The sequence below is a fragment of the Mustela nigripes genome, chromosome 10 (assembly GCF_022355385.1).
Source record: "Mustela nigripes isolate SB6536 chromosome 10, MUSNIG.SB6536, whole genome shotgun sequence".
In the NCBI taxonomy this organism is placed as follows: Eukaryota; Metazoa; Chordata; class Mammalia; order Carnivora; family Mustelidae; genus Mustela; species Mustela nigripes.
In genome coordinates this window covers 21,990,520-22,008,399 of record NC_081566.1, presented here as the reverse complement: position 1 = coordinate 22,008,399, position 17,880 = coordinate 21,990,520, and the positions used below count along the sequence as shown (strand labels likewise).

Sequence of the window (17,880 nt, the reverse complement as noted above, 5' to 3'; positions counted from 1 at the left end):
TGGGGGGGGAGAAAGGGGATAAAAAGAGGTTCAAAAAGAAAGAAAGAAAAAAAAAAGAAAAGAATTTAAAAAAAGAAAACGAAGAAAAATATAAAAAGGAAAAAATATATATATTAGATAAACTAGTTAAAAAACGTTAAAAAAGAAAAGGGTAAAAGTTAAAAAAAATTTAGCAGAAGAGGAGAAAAAAAATGAAAAAAAAAATTAAATTAACTGCAAAACTAAAAAAAAGCACAGGGAGAAAGCCATGAGCTCCGTGCTTTGCTTTCTCCTTGAATTCTGCTGCTCTCCTTGGTATTGAAACTGCACTCCCTGGTAGGTGAACTTGGTCTTGGCTGGATTTCTTGTTGATCTTATGGGGGAGGGGCCTGGTGTAGTGATTCTCAAGTGTCTTTGCCCCAGGTGCAATTGCACCACCCTTACCAGGGGCCGGGCTGAGTAATCCGCTCGGGTTTGCTTTCGGGAGCTTTTGTTCCGAGGGCTTTCCGTAGAGTTCCGGAGGACGGGAATACAAATGGTGGCCTCCTGGTCTCCGGCCCGGAGGAGCAAAGAGCCCAGGGCCCCACTCCTCAGTGCGCCCTCAGAGAACAGCACCCAGTAACTCCCGTCTGCCTGACCTCCGGCCACACGCCGAGCTCACCAAGCCTGCGACCGATTCAAGGTAACCCCGATCTGTGAGCTTACTGTCGGCTCTGTCTCTGTAGCCGGCTTTCCCGTTCCAATACCCACAAGCTCTGCGACACTCAGACACCCCTGATCCTTCTGTGACCCTGCGGGACCTAAGGCCACGCTGACTCCGCATGGGCTTCACACCGGTTTAGCCTCTGGAGCGATGTCCCTCAGCGGAACAGACTTTTAAAAAGTCCTGATTTTGTGCTTCCGTTGTTCTGCCGCTTGCTGGGAGCCGGCCCCTCCCCCGCCGGGCTCTATCTTCCCGTTGCTTTGGATTCACTTCTCCGCCAGTCCTACCTTCCAGAAAGTGGTTTTCTGTTTCCAGAGTTGCTGTTCTTCTCTTCGATCTGCTGATGGATTTTCAGGTGTTTGCAATCTTTAGATAAGCTATCTAGCTGATCTGCTAGCTGATATAGTCTCAGCCTGCTACTTCTCCGCCCTCTTGACTCCTCCCCGAGTTCCTGGTTTTTAATGTATATATGCAACTTAGTCTTGCTGCACTATCATTTTTTATATAATGTTGCCTTTAGTTTATCAATAGTGCTTTGGTTTTCACATCTGTTACTATGCATGAGTCTGTAACTTACTGAATGTGTATAATTCTAGTATCAATAGACAATATATTGGCTTTATTAGAGCTGAAGAATATTCCCTCATTACCTAGTCTTTGGAAGAATCTGTCTGAAATGTTGAAATAGTATGATCCTTGAAAAAGAAACATCTGTAGATGTGGGCTAGATGTTCTGTCAAAAAAAAATTATTTACTATTCAACACTATTGAATAAGTCTAGGTAGCTTGACTATTTCTTCTTTGGACAACTGAAGAAAATTGCATTTTTCTAAACCTTGATCTGTTTTGTCTAAGTTTTCAAATATATTAAGAAGTTCATCATTTTCAGCTCTGCTTTATCTATGGGTTAGGACTCCTTTTCAATCTTTTTTTCATCTACTTGTGCCTTGTGTTCTTCTTGTTCAATTATGCCAATTTTATTTTTGTCAGGAAAACAACTTTGACATTGTGACTTTTTGTTTTCTAATGCATTGATTTTTTTTTCCCTTGCCTGTATCTCCTTGCTTTAACATCAGGTTACATATGTTTTTCTCTAATTTAATTTCCTGTAATACTATTTCTGTTGCACAGCCCAATTTTTCCAACTGTAGTACTTATAATTAGATCCTAAGTATTTATTTTTCTTCTTTTATCCAGGAGTTTATAAAACTTGTAAATATATGATGTTAAAAAATTTAACCTTTATTATTACTGACCTCTTATTTCTGATTATCCATTTAATACTGATTTTTAAAACTTTATTGTGACTTATTTCACACTTAGTACATGGTCAGTTTTTGCTAATATAAAATGTTTAAGAACATTCTCTAATTGCTGATTATTTTAAATTTGTCCATTGAATCAATATTGTTGATTGCATTATTCAAATCTGTGTTTTCATTCACCCTTTGGCTTAGTTTATTTATCAATAATTGAGAACTGCTGAAATCTATCTTGTTCAGTTTGTTGGTTTAGTCTAGTAATTTATACATTTTGAGGTCATTTTATAAAGTATATACAAATAAAAAATAGTTATACATTTCTAGTGAATTTATCCTTTTATCATTATTTAGGGTCCTTCTACTACCATAAAATCTAATTTTGATTTAGTATCACTAAATCTACACAAATTTTATTTGCCTGTGTGTTTTCATCTTTTAAAAAATCCAGCCTATACATAGCTGATTTTAAAAACTTAACCAATCTTTCATTGAACCGGATTTAGTTTATTCATCTTTATTTTAATTAGCATTACTTAACCTGTTACTATTTTCTTACTAGTTTTGTTCCTCCCCCACTGCTAATTTCTTTTGTGCCAACTTACTGTCGTCCTGTCCCACTATTTTAAACTTCCCTTTGCAACGATTCATATCTATATCTATTATTTTAGCAGTTACTCTTGAGATTTTAATAACACATTTTAAGGTTAAATAGTATCTTAACCCACTTTCTGAATAATGAAAGCACCTCAAAACACTTTAATTCTAATCATTCTCTTCCCATATTAAAAACTACTATCCAGTTTCTCAATTACATCCTATTTGAGAAGTCCACATTCATGTTGCATAAAATGTTTATTTCATTTTACAGTTTTATACAATTTTACTTCTTATAAATATTTAATTATGACTGTTTTATATTAATAACACTTTTGATTTACATGTTTATCATTGTATTTGTTCATCAGTTCAATTTCAGATCATCCTTGCAGAAACATTTCATTTTTGAAGATCATCCTTTTTGCACTTCCTTTATTGAAGTTCCCTAGATGGCAAAAATCTGTTTTTCATCTGAACATTTCAGTTTTGCTTGGCACAAATCCCAAGTTTATAATTAGCTTTCCCTCAGAAATTCGAAGGCATTATTCCATCATCTTTTGGGTACATTATTGCTATTGAGAAGCCTACTAAGTATGTGACTGTCTTGCCTTCATTATCTTTTTCTTCCTTTGAGTGCTTTTAAAATCTTGTGTCTGGTATCTTGCAGTCACATTACTTTGGGTTTAGGCATCGATTTGATCTACGTATGCTTGAAATATACGGTGCTTCCTGAAATTATGACTTTATGTTTTTCCAACAAATATGGAAAATAGTTATTTTCAGATATTGCCACTGCTCCATCCTCTATTCTTCCCTCCGAATACTTCTAGTCTTCTCTCCATATCTCTAAATTTCTCTTAAATATCTCTATTTACTTATTTAGAGTAAGCTCCTTGTTACTCCCTGCTGTGCACGGGGTAATTCCTTTAGATCTCACTTCCAGTTTATTTATTGTCTCTTCAGTTAAGTCTAATATAATATTCAACATGTCTGAGGATTCTTTTTTTTTAATTTCAAGTAACTTATTTTTCTTTTTTAGCAGTTGTTTTTTAGATTTGCCTCTCATTCCATCTTTCATCGATGTCAGTGATGAGACTTTAGAGAATTGAATTCAAAATTTATTATTTCTATAGGTTCTTTCTCATGCTAGTTTCACTTTGTACCAGTTATCTCTAGTCTAGTCATAATATTGCTTTATCTTAAGCCATGGAAATCTTGAGCCTGTATCTTGCTTCTGCCAGGAGTTATAGGATACTATAAACTAAGTAGCCACTTCAACTGTCTTGGCTAGGTCAGCATCTCAGATTCAGATTTATCTCCTTGTTTCTAGTCCAAGGCAACCAGCATATGAATGTACTGCAATTAGTATTTGCCATCTGAGCGACCACTGTCCACTTGCATGCTTAAAACAGTATTCAGAATTCCCAACTCAAAATGTGCTCACCTTTGTGGGTGAATAAAAACAGAGATATGATTCTCAGATACTTTCCCTACTTTCTTTGACCTAATTAATGCATTCAAAAATAGATTTTATTTAGGATTTTGTTGTTCTGCAGTACCTAGTATAATGCACTGTTAGAAGTAAAGTCTCATTAAATATATTAAAACAGGTATAATATTCATAATCTGAGAAAACATATGATTTATGGTAATTCTTTATAATTCAAACCTTTCTGAAAGGTTTCCTACCCTTTGACCAGAACTTGATCAATCAGTCTTTTGGAACTGAGTATACATTAGAAAAGTTCTAGAGTATGAACTTACCCAACAGGTTGTTGCCCCACTTTGTAGAAATTCCATTTATTCTATGACTATTCACATTTTTAATATCCTGATCAATATGTGATCCAGATCAACAGGACTAAAATCTATGAAAATAAACTATCATTTTGAACTTTTTAAAAATAGATAATAAGGATTTGTTACATGCAACTTCCATCTATATGCACGACTTTATTTTTGGAAGCCTGAGCCATCTATAATATAAGCAGGGCTAAACAAGGCAGCTGGTGATTTCATTTCATTTTAGTCAGAAACCTAACAGGCAGCAGAGGTAGCTGCTCTGGTCTTAAATGCAGATGAACTGTTTGCAATCTTTATTATTCATAATGGTTGCTCAGTGTCCTCTGGTAGATCAGGAAGCTGTGTCTCACCCTAATCACTGAAGTAATGAAAGGAGATACCCGCAGCAAGGACTGCAACTGCAACTGCTGCAATCACACCTACAAGTAAAACAAACACAAAACAAATGGAAATGGGATGAGCAAAAGAAAGGCTTAACTGATCCTAGGCTCTGAAATGTAGGCAACCAATGAGCCTAAACAACAAGATACACCTGCATAAACACATATGCTTACACACACACACACATATATTAAAAGCCAGCTAAGTCTTATGAGGAAAATAGAGCAATAAATTGAATAGATGGCAAAGGCTGGACCAGTAATTATGTACTTTGCCACTTACCAAAACCTTCAAGGAAAAAAAAAGTATTTCTCTTACACACATGTGCACTCACACACATCTGAGAGGAAAATTCACACATACTTTTTTTTTTTTTTTAAGAAAGATTTTATTTATTTATTTGACAGAGACCACAAGTAGGCAGAGAGGCAGGCAGAGAGAGAAGAAGGGAAGCAGGCTCCCTGCTGAGCTGAGAGCCCAATGCCCTGAGATCACAACAAGGCTTTAACCCACTGAGCCACTCAGGTGCCCCTCACACATACTTTAAAAGGTTTCTATAAATATCCACACTGACATTCCAGCTAGCTTAAACCAAAAGACAGTTCCAATGGGGGGTGGGTCTCAAACATGACAAGGCAAAGTCATTTGTGTAACTATTCAAACTAAAAAACGCAGATTCCACCATTATAAAATCTAAGAATTAGTAAGTTTGTGTTGGTAACTTCTAGTTTTACTTATTTTTTCCTGATAATTTTAAGTTAACCAAAACAAAACCGACAGAGCAGTCCAGACACAGACATACACATACAAATGCACTTCAGTACCAAGAATTTAGGTAATATCTAATAAGTACCAAGAAAGATCTTCTGACTTTCAGTCAAAAGTCTTAATGCTTATAAAGCATTTCTCAAACTGGCATTCCACTTAACAGTCTACATTTTCTTTAACCAGTAAGTCTGAACAACGTTAAAGTGATTGCCACACTTCTTGGAGCCTTTAAAATTCAAAGCTCATTACGAATTTCCATACTTGAATTTGACTTTTTTCATAGAACATGTATCAAAATCTTCTACAACAGCAGTTCTTCAAAGAACACCAATCTGGAAGGCATTGGTCCAATTATAATAACTGATTCCTGAAACTCTGTTTTTCTTGCAAAAACACAAAAAGTGGGGTGCCTTGGTGGGTGGCTAAGTTGTTAAGCATCCAAATCTTGATTTTGGCTGAGGTCGTGATTTCAGGTTTGTGAGATCAAGCCCTCTGCACTGGATGTGGAGCCTGCTTAAGATTCTCTCTATCCCTCTGCTCCTTCTACCCTCTCTAAAAACAAACAAACACACCAACAAAAATAATAGGAACTGTCATGTTTGAGGGCAACTGCAATAATGCATTATTTATGAACCTTTCCATCTCTTCTATCTCCAGAGTCTTGCACTTTCCATAATACTCAATAAATATGGGCTTAATCTAGCACATCTAAGAAAGCAAAATGTAATGGAAATAATTTTAAAATAATGAGAAAACTCAAATCCAAAGTACCATCTTTTCAATTTTATAAGAGATATTAAATACCTATGTTTTGCTGAATTTTCAATATTACTGTAGCTTTAATTGGTTGTTTTGGTTGTTCATCATCTGTGTTGTCCAATGAAGCTTCGGTATTCACAGAATAACTCATACAAGCTACAAGAGGATAACAACAATCAATCCTAAATAAAATGAGTTTTTAAAAAGAACATCATAAGGAACATATACAGTGAGCTCCATTTTCCTTCAATTTGACTTTTTTACAACACAATTAATTTGCTCATTATCAAATGTAGGTGAATTAAACTTCATGGAATATGTGTAGATAAATAAATGGAATAAATGTAGGCGAATTAAATTTCATGGAACAATTTTTTAAATACTGTATATAGTTTTATAACTGACTGAAACCAAAGAGCTAAAGAGCTAGTTATGAGTGACTCCCACAAATTATGGGAGATAATAACAAATATAGTAAACAAATAATAACAAATATAGTAGATAGATAATTATGGATTATATAGATAAAATAATTAAAGACAGTTATGGATAATAGCAAACACAGTAAACAAGAAATTTGTTTACCATATGGTAGTAAAAATAAACTGATACCAAAAATCAAACCAGATATGAGCAGGGTAACCTTCATTCTTAATCGGAATTAATTTCTATCATCCTTTTTGATGGCTTGACAGTAATTTCAAAATAATTATATATTAATATTAAAAGTGGGGATTAGCAACTGCCCTGTGGGCCAGACTTTATGTGCCCCATAAAGCCTAAAATATTTACCATTTGGCCCTATACAGAAAAAGTTTGCTGACTGGCTCTAACCTGAAATTTGAAATATAGTAGTCCCCCCACTAATATGCAGTTTCAGATACCTGCAGTCAATTGTAGTCCAGCAGCAGATGATCCCACTTCTGACACAACGTCAGAAGGTCAACAATGCCCTAATGCTACGTCACAATGCCTGTATCATTCACCTCATTTCATCTCATTATGAGACATTTTATCACGTCACCTCATCAGAAGAGGGGTGAGTATAAATACAATCAGATATTTTGAGGGAAAAAGCACATTCACATACCTTTTATCTACTGTTTATTGTTATAACTTCTATTTTATTTTTAAGTTATTGTTTTTAATCTCTTACCATGTCTAATTTATAAATTAAACTTTATTACAGGTTTGCATATCTAGGAAAAAGCATGGTATACTGAGTTCACAGTATATAGAAAGGTACTATCTGCAGTTTCAGGCAACCATTGGGGTTCTTGGAATTTATCCTCTGAATATAAGGGGGCCAACTGTATACAAGCAAAATCTGATCATAAATTTGACCTTAAAACAACTCAACATTAAACAAGACAACAACCTTATCTCATTTTACAGATGGAAAATAAAACCTGGAATGTTAAGTTCATATTTGAGGGTCATAGGCGGCAGACTGAGAATTCAAATACAAGTTCTCTTTCTGTTTCATTATGCTGGTAATAATTTATGTAGATTAGCTTAGCTGAATTTATTTAACACTGATTAAAAGTGACTGAACTAAAAACATCCTTAGATAGACCAGTGGTTTTCTTTTTTTCTTTTTTTTTTTCCCCTAGTGCTAAAGAATCTGACAGAAAATCCCAGCATTAAAACAGAATTATGCTGGCTAAAGCAAGAACAGAGGGCTCCTCAAGCCAGACTTCCTTCATTCCCTCAGAAGCGGTAATCAAATGCTGTTTTACAGAACTCTAGGGAGCTGTCTGAAAGCATTTACTCCATGTTGATCCTTCTATTTACAGAGAAGAGAACCACAGAGTGAGTGACAGTAAATGCTACTATTTAAATTCAAAGTAAAAGAGCTTATTGGTTGGATTTAAAATGTTCTTATAGACATCTCTGCATTTCAATATAACTTGCAAGTATGATACATAAACTTATTGAAACACGTATCTGTGGTACCAAAATGGATGAAAGAAAAAGAAAAAAAGTGCCTAATTTTTATCAATTTCCCATGAATAAAAGTTTACTGTGATTTTCAGAAATCATCTTTAGTAACTACCTCATTAGAATCTGGGGTATGACCATTTCTTTTTCCCCTCTTCAAGCATATGATGAAAGTACTTTAAAAACAAATAAAACCCTTTGCTCTTTTTTTTCCTCCCATATCATATTGGTTGCAAAGGCCAAATATTTTTATTATGAACTATCTCTAGAACCAATCAGTCTTCTGTATTTCCATAGATTCTAATTTTCTTAAGGACTATAACACCTTAGTTCTAGATTACATTAACCTTAACAGCTTCATATTTCCCCTAACTTTATATATAGAACAAAAAGTTGAATGAATAATACAGTTTTATTCATGTTAACACACACATAATTTTGGTTTTTCCATTAGTAAATATCAGTACCAAAAAACTTTTTGGGGGGACACTATAATCTTTATATCAGACAACAAATGCAGATAAAAATAACGGATGAAGCATGAATTACACCTATTTGTTACAGGATCTCTTTTTTTAATTGAGTACTTGTATTTAAAGAGCACAAAATGGTTTTGTCATGATATATTACTTATACATTTAATATTGAATTATTATATATGAAAGTCATGCTCTAGTATGCCAAATGTTCTGCACAAGTAATTTACTTCTATAAAAAAGACATTTCATTGCTCTATTTTCATTTTTAATCTGTCATACAAAATCATACTGATTTGATACAAATCAGATAATTTTACTGAAGCAGAGCATTTTTTCAAGGATGACTAAGATGTTGTCATAAATATTTATTTATGTCTGTTTTTGGTGGGAGCTCCTGGGATTTTAATTCAAATCTCAGACGTGATGTCATTTTACTAGTGTCTGAAATTTAAATGCAAATAACATATGATTCAATAGGAAATTAGATCTTAAGCATTCCTTAAAACCAGGTAATTTTCACTTCAGACAAGCCCCAAATTAATCATGTCAGAAAGTAACCTTTTTGAGCAACTGTCAACAAAAGAGAAAACAAGAGCAATAATGAATGAATGCTAAATTGTAAATGGGTTCAATTTCATGATAGTTGATAGTTAGGCAAGACTATTTAGATGCTTAAAATACAATGTGAGGACTTGAACTCCTTAGTTGTCTTCTTTCCCATCCCTGAATACTGAAGCAGTGAGATTTCACTATACTAAGTGATTTAGTCATAAAAATACATGTTCATTATTTTCTTTATAATTAAATTGTCAATGTTTAACCAAACAACAAACAACAATATAAATTTGTTATAAATAAATAAATTGTTATAAATAAATAAAAAAAACAACAAAAATAAATTAGTTCTGTTATCAAGACAGAATTGACAAAGAGTTTCACCAGATTTTAAAGTTGTGTCTTCAAATTTTTAGCTGATACTATAGATAAAGTGCATCTGAATTATTAACTTAATATCTAGTAGGAGATGACCAATGTATCTAAGAAATTTTAAAACCATAGTTACCTCTCACCTTAAGTGAGTCATTTTGACAAACAAATTGTTCTTCATCCCTTAAGTCATTTAAAAGTATGTTATTTTAAGGTACTTACCTGACAAAATATGTATTTCAAACATAGCAACTACTTGGCAAATATATTACAGAACAGAAATAATTAAGCAACAATCAGCAGATAATAGCATCAAATACTTAGAAAATAAGCCAGATTCTTATAACAAGTTAATAACCCTAAATGTATAAATACGAATTGATTTCATTTTTTGAACTTGAACATCTGAACTTCACCTTTTATAGGGTATTATATATGAAAATCCTAATTTCAAATATGTAGGAAAATCAACATATACTATAAAATATTATTTTTATAGTTTAATGTTAATATTTTTATTATAATTCAGAAAGTTCATTATTTAGAAGTTTGATAATACTGGTTAATATCACCTTACAGTTATGTATCTCTTTTTGTTTAGAAAGTATTTTCCCTAATATTTGTACTAAATTCTCTTAACCTCAAGAGAAGTTGGGGTTCAAAGGGGACTTAAAGTTACCCAGATGTAGGTAGCATACCTGGACTCAGTTAAAATACTATCTTCTTAAAATCCATAAAATAATGCATCTAATATTTTTGAGTAAATAAATACTAATTAACAATCCATTTGTTTTATTACTAACAAAATAATATATTTTTGAGTAATTAATGAATGAGTAAAGAAGTGAATGAGTAAGTGAATATAATTCTAAACAAATAGGATGTTATGAAAAATCACTTAATTTTTCTCTTAAAATGTGTTTTTACCCTAAAAAATATGCTAATTACTCAATCATTCCTTCTAATTCAACAAATACTTGAAAAAGCAAAACTAATACAATTCTACACACGTCATATGGTTGGTCGCAATACAACTGATGCCAGTGTTCAATTCCTGAAAAGCCTAGAGTTACTTTTACTGTATTCATCCTTCAAAATGAACTCAAATGTCACCTGCTCTCAGAAACTTTCTCTAATCCTATATAAGGATAATCCCTGTGCTAAACATTCTGATAATTCTGTTCATCCCTCTACTACAGAACTAATCACCTAATTTAGAGTAACCCATTTTTCTGTACTTCTTTCTATACTGTGAACTTCGTGAGAGTCAGGACTGTATATTTCATCTTTAGAACCCTAATGCTTAATACATAATAGGCAATCAAAAATAGTAATCAATCACTCACTCAGATGGGATTTATTTAAGTTTCAAAAACAGGGAAGAGTCCTTAAAGAAGCATACTTAACATAATGAAGTAGTACCTTCAATACATCATATAATACTAGAAAAATACATAATCTAGAGATCATAAGTCTGATGCAGCATACATTCAAGTATATACACCTAAACTTTCCACAAATTGCTGTGTTGCCTCCTTTGTGTTTGTAATATTAAACTCTTCCTATTCAGTTTATCTAAGTCTATACTAGATTACCAGCATAAAAAAAAGACAGAAAATAATTTTAAAATATAGTGTGAAATATATAAATAAGTCCCAATATTAAAAACTTAGAAAAATCAAAATCCACAAAAAAGATTAATGAACATTTATGTATCATCTAAGATTAAAAAGTGGGTTTTAAATACCTCAGTTACTAGCTCATACTAATACTTAACATGGTACGGTGTTAATGATAAAGCTTACTGAAGGAAAGGTGCAAAACAGGATTAAAATATATTTAGTATATATATAAATGATAAAAACAATTTATTAGAGAATGGCATTAAAATTTGATAATAATAACCAAGAAGTATATTACCTTGGTTATAAATAAATCTTTTAATTATTTACAAGGATATTTCAAAGAATTCCCAGAACCATTCAAAACTATGGAGCTTTTAATATATCTGGGATTATCCACTGAATACAGAGCATTAATTTATACAACAGACATCTACTTTTCAATTAAAGTAAAACATAATGCAGTAATAATAAATAATGAGAAAATGGAAACAGTTTGCTAAAACTGAAAATAGTAATGTTAAAATCTGGTTACTGTAGATTGTTATTGCTAACCTACAGTAAAAATATTTTCTTCTCATTGAATAATTAACAAAATCACTGGAAACTTTAAGGTTTTAATCATTAATGTTATGTTCTTACTTTTATGACCTTAACAACATGCAGTGCATACATATTTTATCTTCCAAATCAGGAAAGGAAATTTCCTTTTAAGGAAGGGAATCTGGTCTTTGATTTTTACCTATTACATTGCCTTGAACAGAGCAAATGCTTAATAAATATATAATAGACATACTAAATCCTATAAACTAAAATTAATAAGTTTAGTGCTGCATACTGTAATATGTTTTAAATGTTCTATGTTCCTTATAATGTTCTCAATTATATCACCATAGAGCTGTGACTATCACACCCTTTTTAAATGTTCATGTTCAGTTACAAACCTTAAAAACCTTGTCTGGCTAGATTTAAACTTTACAATTTTTCAAGCATAAAATAAGTGACAAAAAGATGTACTACAGGGGCGCCTGGGTGGCTCAGTGGGTTAGGGCCTCTGCCTTCGGCTCAGGTCATGATCTCAGGGTCCTGGGATCGAGCCCCACATCGGGCTCTCTGCTCAGCAGGGAGCCTGCTTCCTCCTCTCTCTCTGCTTGCTTGTGCTCTCTCTTTCTCAAATAACTGAATAAATAAAATCTTTAAAAAAAAAAAAGATGTACTATAATTTCCAAAAAATGATCTATTTAGTATGTATCAGTCAATTATTAACAAATATTTAAGAATACCTGTCATGTTTGAGGTATGGAGCTCAGATAGAGAGATAAACATTCTAGGTACATATTATCAAAAATCTGACAGGGGTGTTTGGGTGGCTCAGGCACTTAAGCATCTGCCTTTAGCTCAGGGCATCGTCACAGTGTCCTAAGATGGAGCCCTGCAGATTGGGCTCCATGCTCAGTGGGAAGCCTGCTTCTCCCTCTCCTCCCCACTCTTACGCTCTCTCACCATCTCTGTCATTATGAAATTATACTGACAGAAGGAAGATGAAATTAAACCAGGATAATGTAACATCATTCATTTAAGTCAAAAAAATTTTTGAATGATGCAATGAAGATGGCCATGCTAAAATAAATATCTAGAGCATGGAAGGTAGTAGTTCTATAGTCCGTGTTGGTTAGGTCCCACTGAAAGGAACTGTTAGAAAAAAGAAGACTCTAGAACAAAATTGCTTAAGTTTAAATTCTAACTCCACCATTTACTAGCTGTGTAACCCAAGAAAAATTACTTGACCTTACTGAGACTCAATTCTCTCATCTGGAAAATGGGGCTAAGAATATTATAAGAATAAGAAGATTATTATAAGAATTGAGTGATTTAGTATTTGTAAGGTTCTTAAAACAGTGCCTATACATAGTAGATTCTATATAAACAATAGCTAATAATATTATTAGAGTATTAGATTGAATTCGGGGTAATGCCTTTCAAGAGAGACAAACCAAAGTATATTTAAAGAAATAGTTTTTAGGGGCACCTGGGTGGCTCAGTGGGTTAAGCCGCTGCCTTCGGCTCAGGTCATGATCTCAGGGTCCTGGAATCGAGTCCCGCATCGGGCTCTCTGCTCAGCAGGGAGCCTGCTTCCCTCTCTCTCTGCTTGCCTCTCTGTCTACTGTGACCTCTCTTTGTCAAATAAATAAATGAAATCTTAAAAAAAAAAAAAAAGAAATAGTTTTTAATCTTTCTTAGATCACCAACCCTTTAATAGCTATAGAACTCTATCCAGAAAAAATTATATCATTACTTTTAAGTGGTCTGTGGACCTCCTGAAAGCAAGCTATGATCCCAAAGGTTATGGGTAGCACAGTTTTAAAATTCCTAATCTATAAGAAGACAAATAAGGTGGTAAGAAAGAATGAGGTCTGATAAGTATAACAAAGAGACCAGTTAAAGGACTATACAAATATTTGACTTCAACATACTTAGAGCATGATAGTTGTCCTCAAATTGAAAGCATGGCCTCAATAAAAAAGTACTCAGCTCCAGATTACTGAATAAGGTGTTAGTTATAGGAAGGAAGACTAGCATTCAGAATAAGGAAGAATACAGTCTAAGTCCCCATCTCCTAGGAATAAAGATTTCAATGTTAAAGAAAATGAACTAGATTAACTCTAATGATCTCATGTAAAATTCATTCGGATTATCGACAACAGAATGGGTCAAAAACTACTGGTAGGCACTAGAGACAAAAGTGAAGAAAATAATCAAAAATCACTATCCTGATGACTCTACATCTGGTTGGCCGAGATCGTGTGGCCACTAATCTGGGAAAACATTTTTCAGAAAGCAGCAAACATGTTTAGCAGTTTACTTTCAAAGTATCTATCAGTTAGGGAATATACTATAGCTATCTCTTAAAAAATAATAGTTTTGGGGGCACCTGGGTGTCTCAGTGGGTTAAAGTCTTTGCCTTCGGCTCAGGTCACGATCCCGGAGTCCTGGGATGGAGCCCTGCATCGGGCTCTCTGCTCATCAGGGAGCCTGCTTCCCCCATCTCTCTCTGCCTGCCTCTCTGCCTACTTGTGATCTCTGTCAAATAAATAAAATGTTTAAATAATAATAATAACAATAGTTTTTTAACACAGTTGCTGTTTTAACAGCAGATACTGAGCAATTTTAAATAAAGTATTTTTTTTTCTTTAAAACAAGCTTACTGTTCCACAGTATAATTAACACTAACCTGGAGTTGCTGGGGAAAAAAAAACAAAAAAACAAACTCACTAGTCTCAAACTAACCTAAGATTTTACTGACAGACTTGATATTCGCCAACGAAATACTTACTTATTATTGTAACAACAGTATTCTGACTCAAATACTCTTATGGTGGGAAGCAGGCATTAGTTAAATCACAGAAGAATAATTAAGAAATCAGAAAAGACTTAAATATTGCTATATTCAAATTTTATAAACTTCCATATTCAAAAACCTAAAGACTTTCTACTATGATAGCAGAAATTTTAAATTTGATGAACAGCTACATACTCAGTATTTACTGATACTTGCAAATAATTACTTTTAACATGTATTTATAAATGTTGCAGGAAGTCTGTCATAAACTTACACACTTATTTATGGGTATGTTTTCATAACCTGCTTTCACTAGATACATAACAAAAGGAAAGCAACACAAAACAAAATAAAAGCAGCCTTCTAAATAGAATGTAAAGTCAAATGTGAAAGTGATGGTTAGGAGGAGAAACTGTTACATAATTAGATAGTATGGCAAATCTATGCTCTATAATAATAATCTTGATCTAATGTTTGGAACTGCCAATTTCAGCTTGGTATCCCAATTATATGAAGGGGTAAGAAAATAAAGCCCACTAGTATCGAAGAGATGTCTAATAAACTGTTTAAAAATGCTTAACGAAGTGATTAATTAAGATAGTGAATTTTAAGAAAACTTTTCTTACAATAAAAGAAATACCTAAAAGCTATGTATTTCATTTAAAGCTGAACTTGTTTTATGAAGATCTACTTGCTAGGCTTAGAAAAACCTTAAGCAACTTAAATATGGTAGAATTTTCCCAGAAAACACTGACTGTATGTTTCTATCCGTAGAAATTAAACAGACACATTTTTAAATGCCTCAAAAATATTAAACAGAACTAATGTTAAAGAAATCTAAAGACAAACTAGATGTCTTAAAGGTCATCTAGCAAAAGTCTAATCAGGTTCTTAAGTAACATCATATAATTACCTGTGTTTATTTCCTCTGCAATTTCCAAATCTTCTATTTGAATCATATGATCTAACATCTCTATAAAATGGTCTCTCATTTCTTCAGCTGACTCATCACCAAATTTATAATCACATAACATTACAGTGGATCCTGGAATGGGGATGAAAACTCGGTGAGGGAGGATATGAAACTCTTTTTCAGAATCTGAAAGGAGAAGGAACATTATCAATATTTAGATAGGTCTGTAACTAGCATCCATGATATATTTGTATATGAAATAAATATTTAAAAAAATAAAACCTAAAAGGCCTTTTCATGTCTTAATTGATCAGACATAGAACTGCTCTTGCTGAATTCTGCTCTCAATACCCCTGGCCTCTGTAAGGGACTAAATGATACTCCTATAAAATATAAACTTAACCACTGCCTTCAATGTGAGGATATTGTTATGAAGGAATACCCGGGAGAATTTTGTCCCTGGTCTCAGAAATTGTTGTTTTTCTTGTTTAACGGTATAAGCACTGCATTTTATAAATACTTCTCTTCTTCATGCAAGTTTAGAGTCAAATTAGTTGCCCACCTATGTCAAATGTATAGGACAATTTAATAACATTCCTTTTGCTCTAATCTTACTGCTGACTTCATCTTACAGATCGAGCCCCCTATATCAAGCATGTGTAAGACATCAAGATACATGTTTTCTATACTACTCTTACTACTAACTCCATCCTGCTTCTTTTTCATTTTCCTTTTGCCTTGTTCTTATTGCTAATATTTTTTATCTTGCTAAATTGTAATACCTTTCTGTAAACAGCCTTAAAGTATCCTTAGAAAAAATAATCTGAAACTAAATAAACAATAAGTGTTTCATTCTTTGAATACTCACAAAATAAAATACAGTATTTCCCCCAACTTCTAACATTGTCACTGCTCTACATAAACACGTAATTATTGTTTGGTTCAAAACCTTCATCCTACTGAACGATTAACAAAGAGATTTTGTGTAAAGAATCACCTCTTTCAGCAATGGATATGATTAAGTTGCCAATGAAAGATCAAGTAGAAAACCGGGGCTCACTTTAAACGCAATCTACATTTCCTTGTCAAGCTAGTGGTAGTTTTACACAATTACACACAGAAGATGACGAAGAATTCCTTAAGTGTCACAGAAAATGCTATGACTTAAATTATGTGTTCCTGCCAGATTCTGCTTGTCATAGGAGAACTGGGAGAAGAATTTTACTCTTTGACCAGACTGCCTCCTAGCTATAAAATTATATTACTGCAATTTTTACTGTAGCATGTACATTGTCCACCCATTGAAATTAGGAATGCATTATTTTACTTTGGTCTATAGTTTCTTAAAAAAGGCTAAGTTCAAAACTTTCAAAGATGGCTATAATATTAGTATATGTAATTGGCATGCAAAATTTTAAAACTATTTCAAAGTGCATTATTCTATTCTAGTTTTCCTGAAAAAGAAACAGATATGCTTGATATGAAATCAAATGTTAAAGCAGTGTTGCAATAACTTTACTCACTGAAAAAAAGAACTTATAATTTTTAAGTTAAAAATTTAAATTACCCATTTAGTAGCTAAATAAAATCAAGTTTTCTGGTTGATCTGAGGCTAAAAATGAGAAGATCTTATTAAAAAAAAACAAAAACAAAAAAATCAAAACAAAAAGAAACTCCTCCTAAAGCATTCTAAGAAACTTTAGGAATATTCCCACAGCAGAGCATCTAGTTAAACACTATCTGAGTAAGTTCAAAACAGAGAAAAAAATTCAAGGTAATGTAAGAATTGTTTTTTTACTGCTTAGGAACAGAATCCTAACTCATACTGGAGTATTATAGAAAATTGTGTAGAATAGTTGGTACTGGAGTTGATTCTTGAAGGATAAATAGACATTTGTATGAAACAAAGAGAAGTGCCATCCAGAGAGCAAAAGCATGACCAAAGGCAAAGAGGAATACAATTATGTTCTCAAAGGACAAATGGTATGGATGGATATGAATACAGGAATGGAAGAAGGTAAGAGTCCTCAATTTTCACAATGAGGAGGTCATCTGCTGAGAGTAAGTTGGACAAGATTAAATGCAGGCTAGAAGCTCTGGAATACTTAAGGGGAATCTGAGAAGAAGACCATAATAAGCTAAGGGATAACTGGACTTCTTACATTTTTATTTTCACTGGATAGCCAGAATTCAGACTATGTTTATTTTAAAGATTAGGAATGTTAAGTTAATATGCCCTTTGCAGAATTCCTTAGGCATGCAAAAATACTCTAGTTCAGATTAATTTCATGGCATACGTTCTACATTTTACCATATAACAAATCTATAAAATCTTACCAGTATAGAAGAAAGGTGACCCAAGTAAAATAAAGACCAAATCTAAAATCTAACAACTTGGTATACATA

The 17,880-nt window shown here is 33.0% G+C and overlaps 1 protein-coding gene across 4 annotated transcripts in view; it reads right to left on the bottom strand.

Annotated features, from left to right (window-relative positions):
• Window positions 1–2,765: 2,765 nt before the first annotated feature.
• ODR4 (odr-4 GPCR localization factor homolog) overlaps window positions 2,766–17,880 on the bottom strand; it is a 39,518-nt gene continuing 24,403 nt past the window's right edge. For 2 of the 4 annotated variants that reach the window (XM_059412791.1, XM_059412793.1), the window contains 3 exons: window positions 15,475–15,662; window positions 6,298–6,408; window positions 2,766–4,763 (listed from right to left, as the gene is read on the bottom strand). In XM_059412791.1, coding sequence (XP_059268774.1) covers window positions 4,696–4,763; window positions 6,298–6,408; window positions 15,475–15,662 — 367 coding nt within the window. In that variant the 3' untranslated portion in view covers window positions 2,766–4,695. Of the gene's footprint in view, window positions 4,764–6,297; window positions 6,409–15,474; window positions 15,663–17,880 lie in introns of those variants that run through there. The other 2 variants (XM_059412794.1, XM_059412795.1) reach the window with 2 other exon arrangements.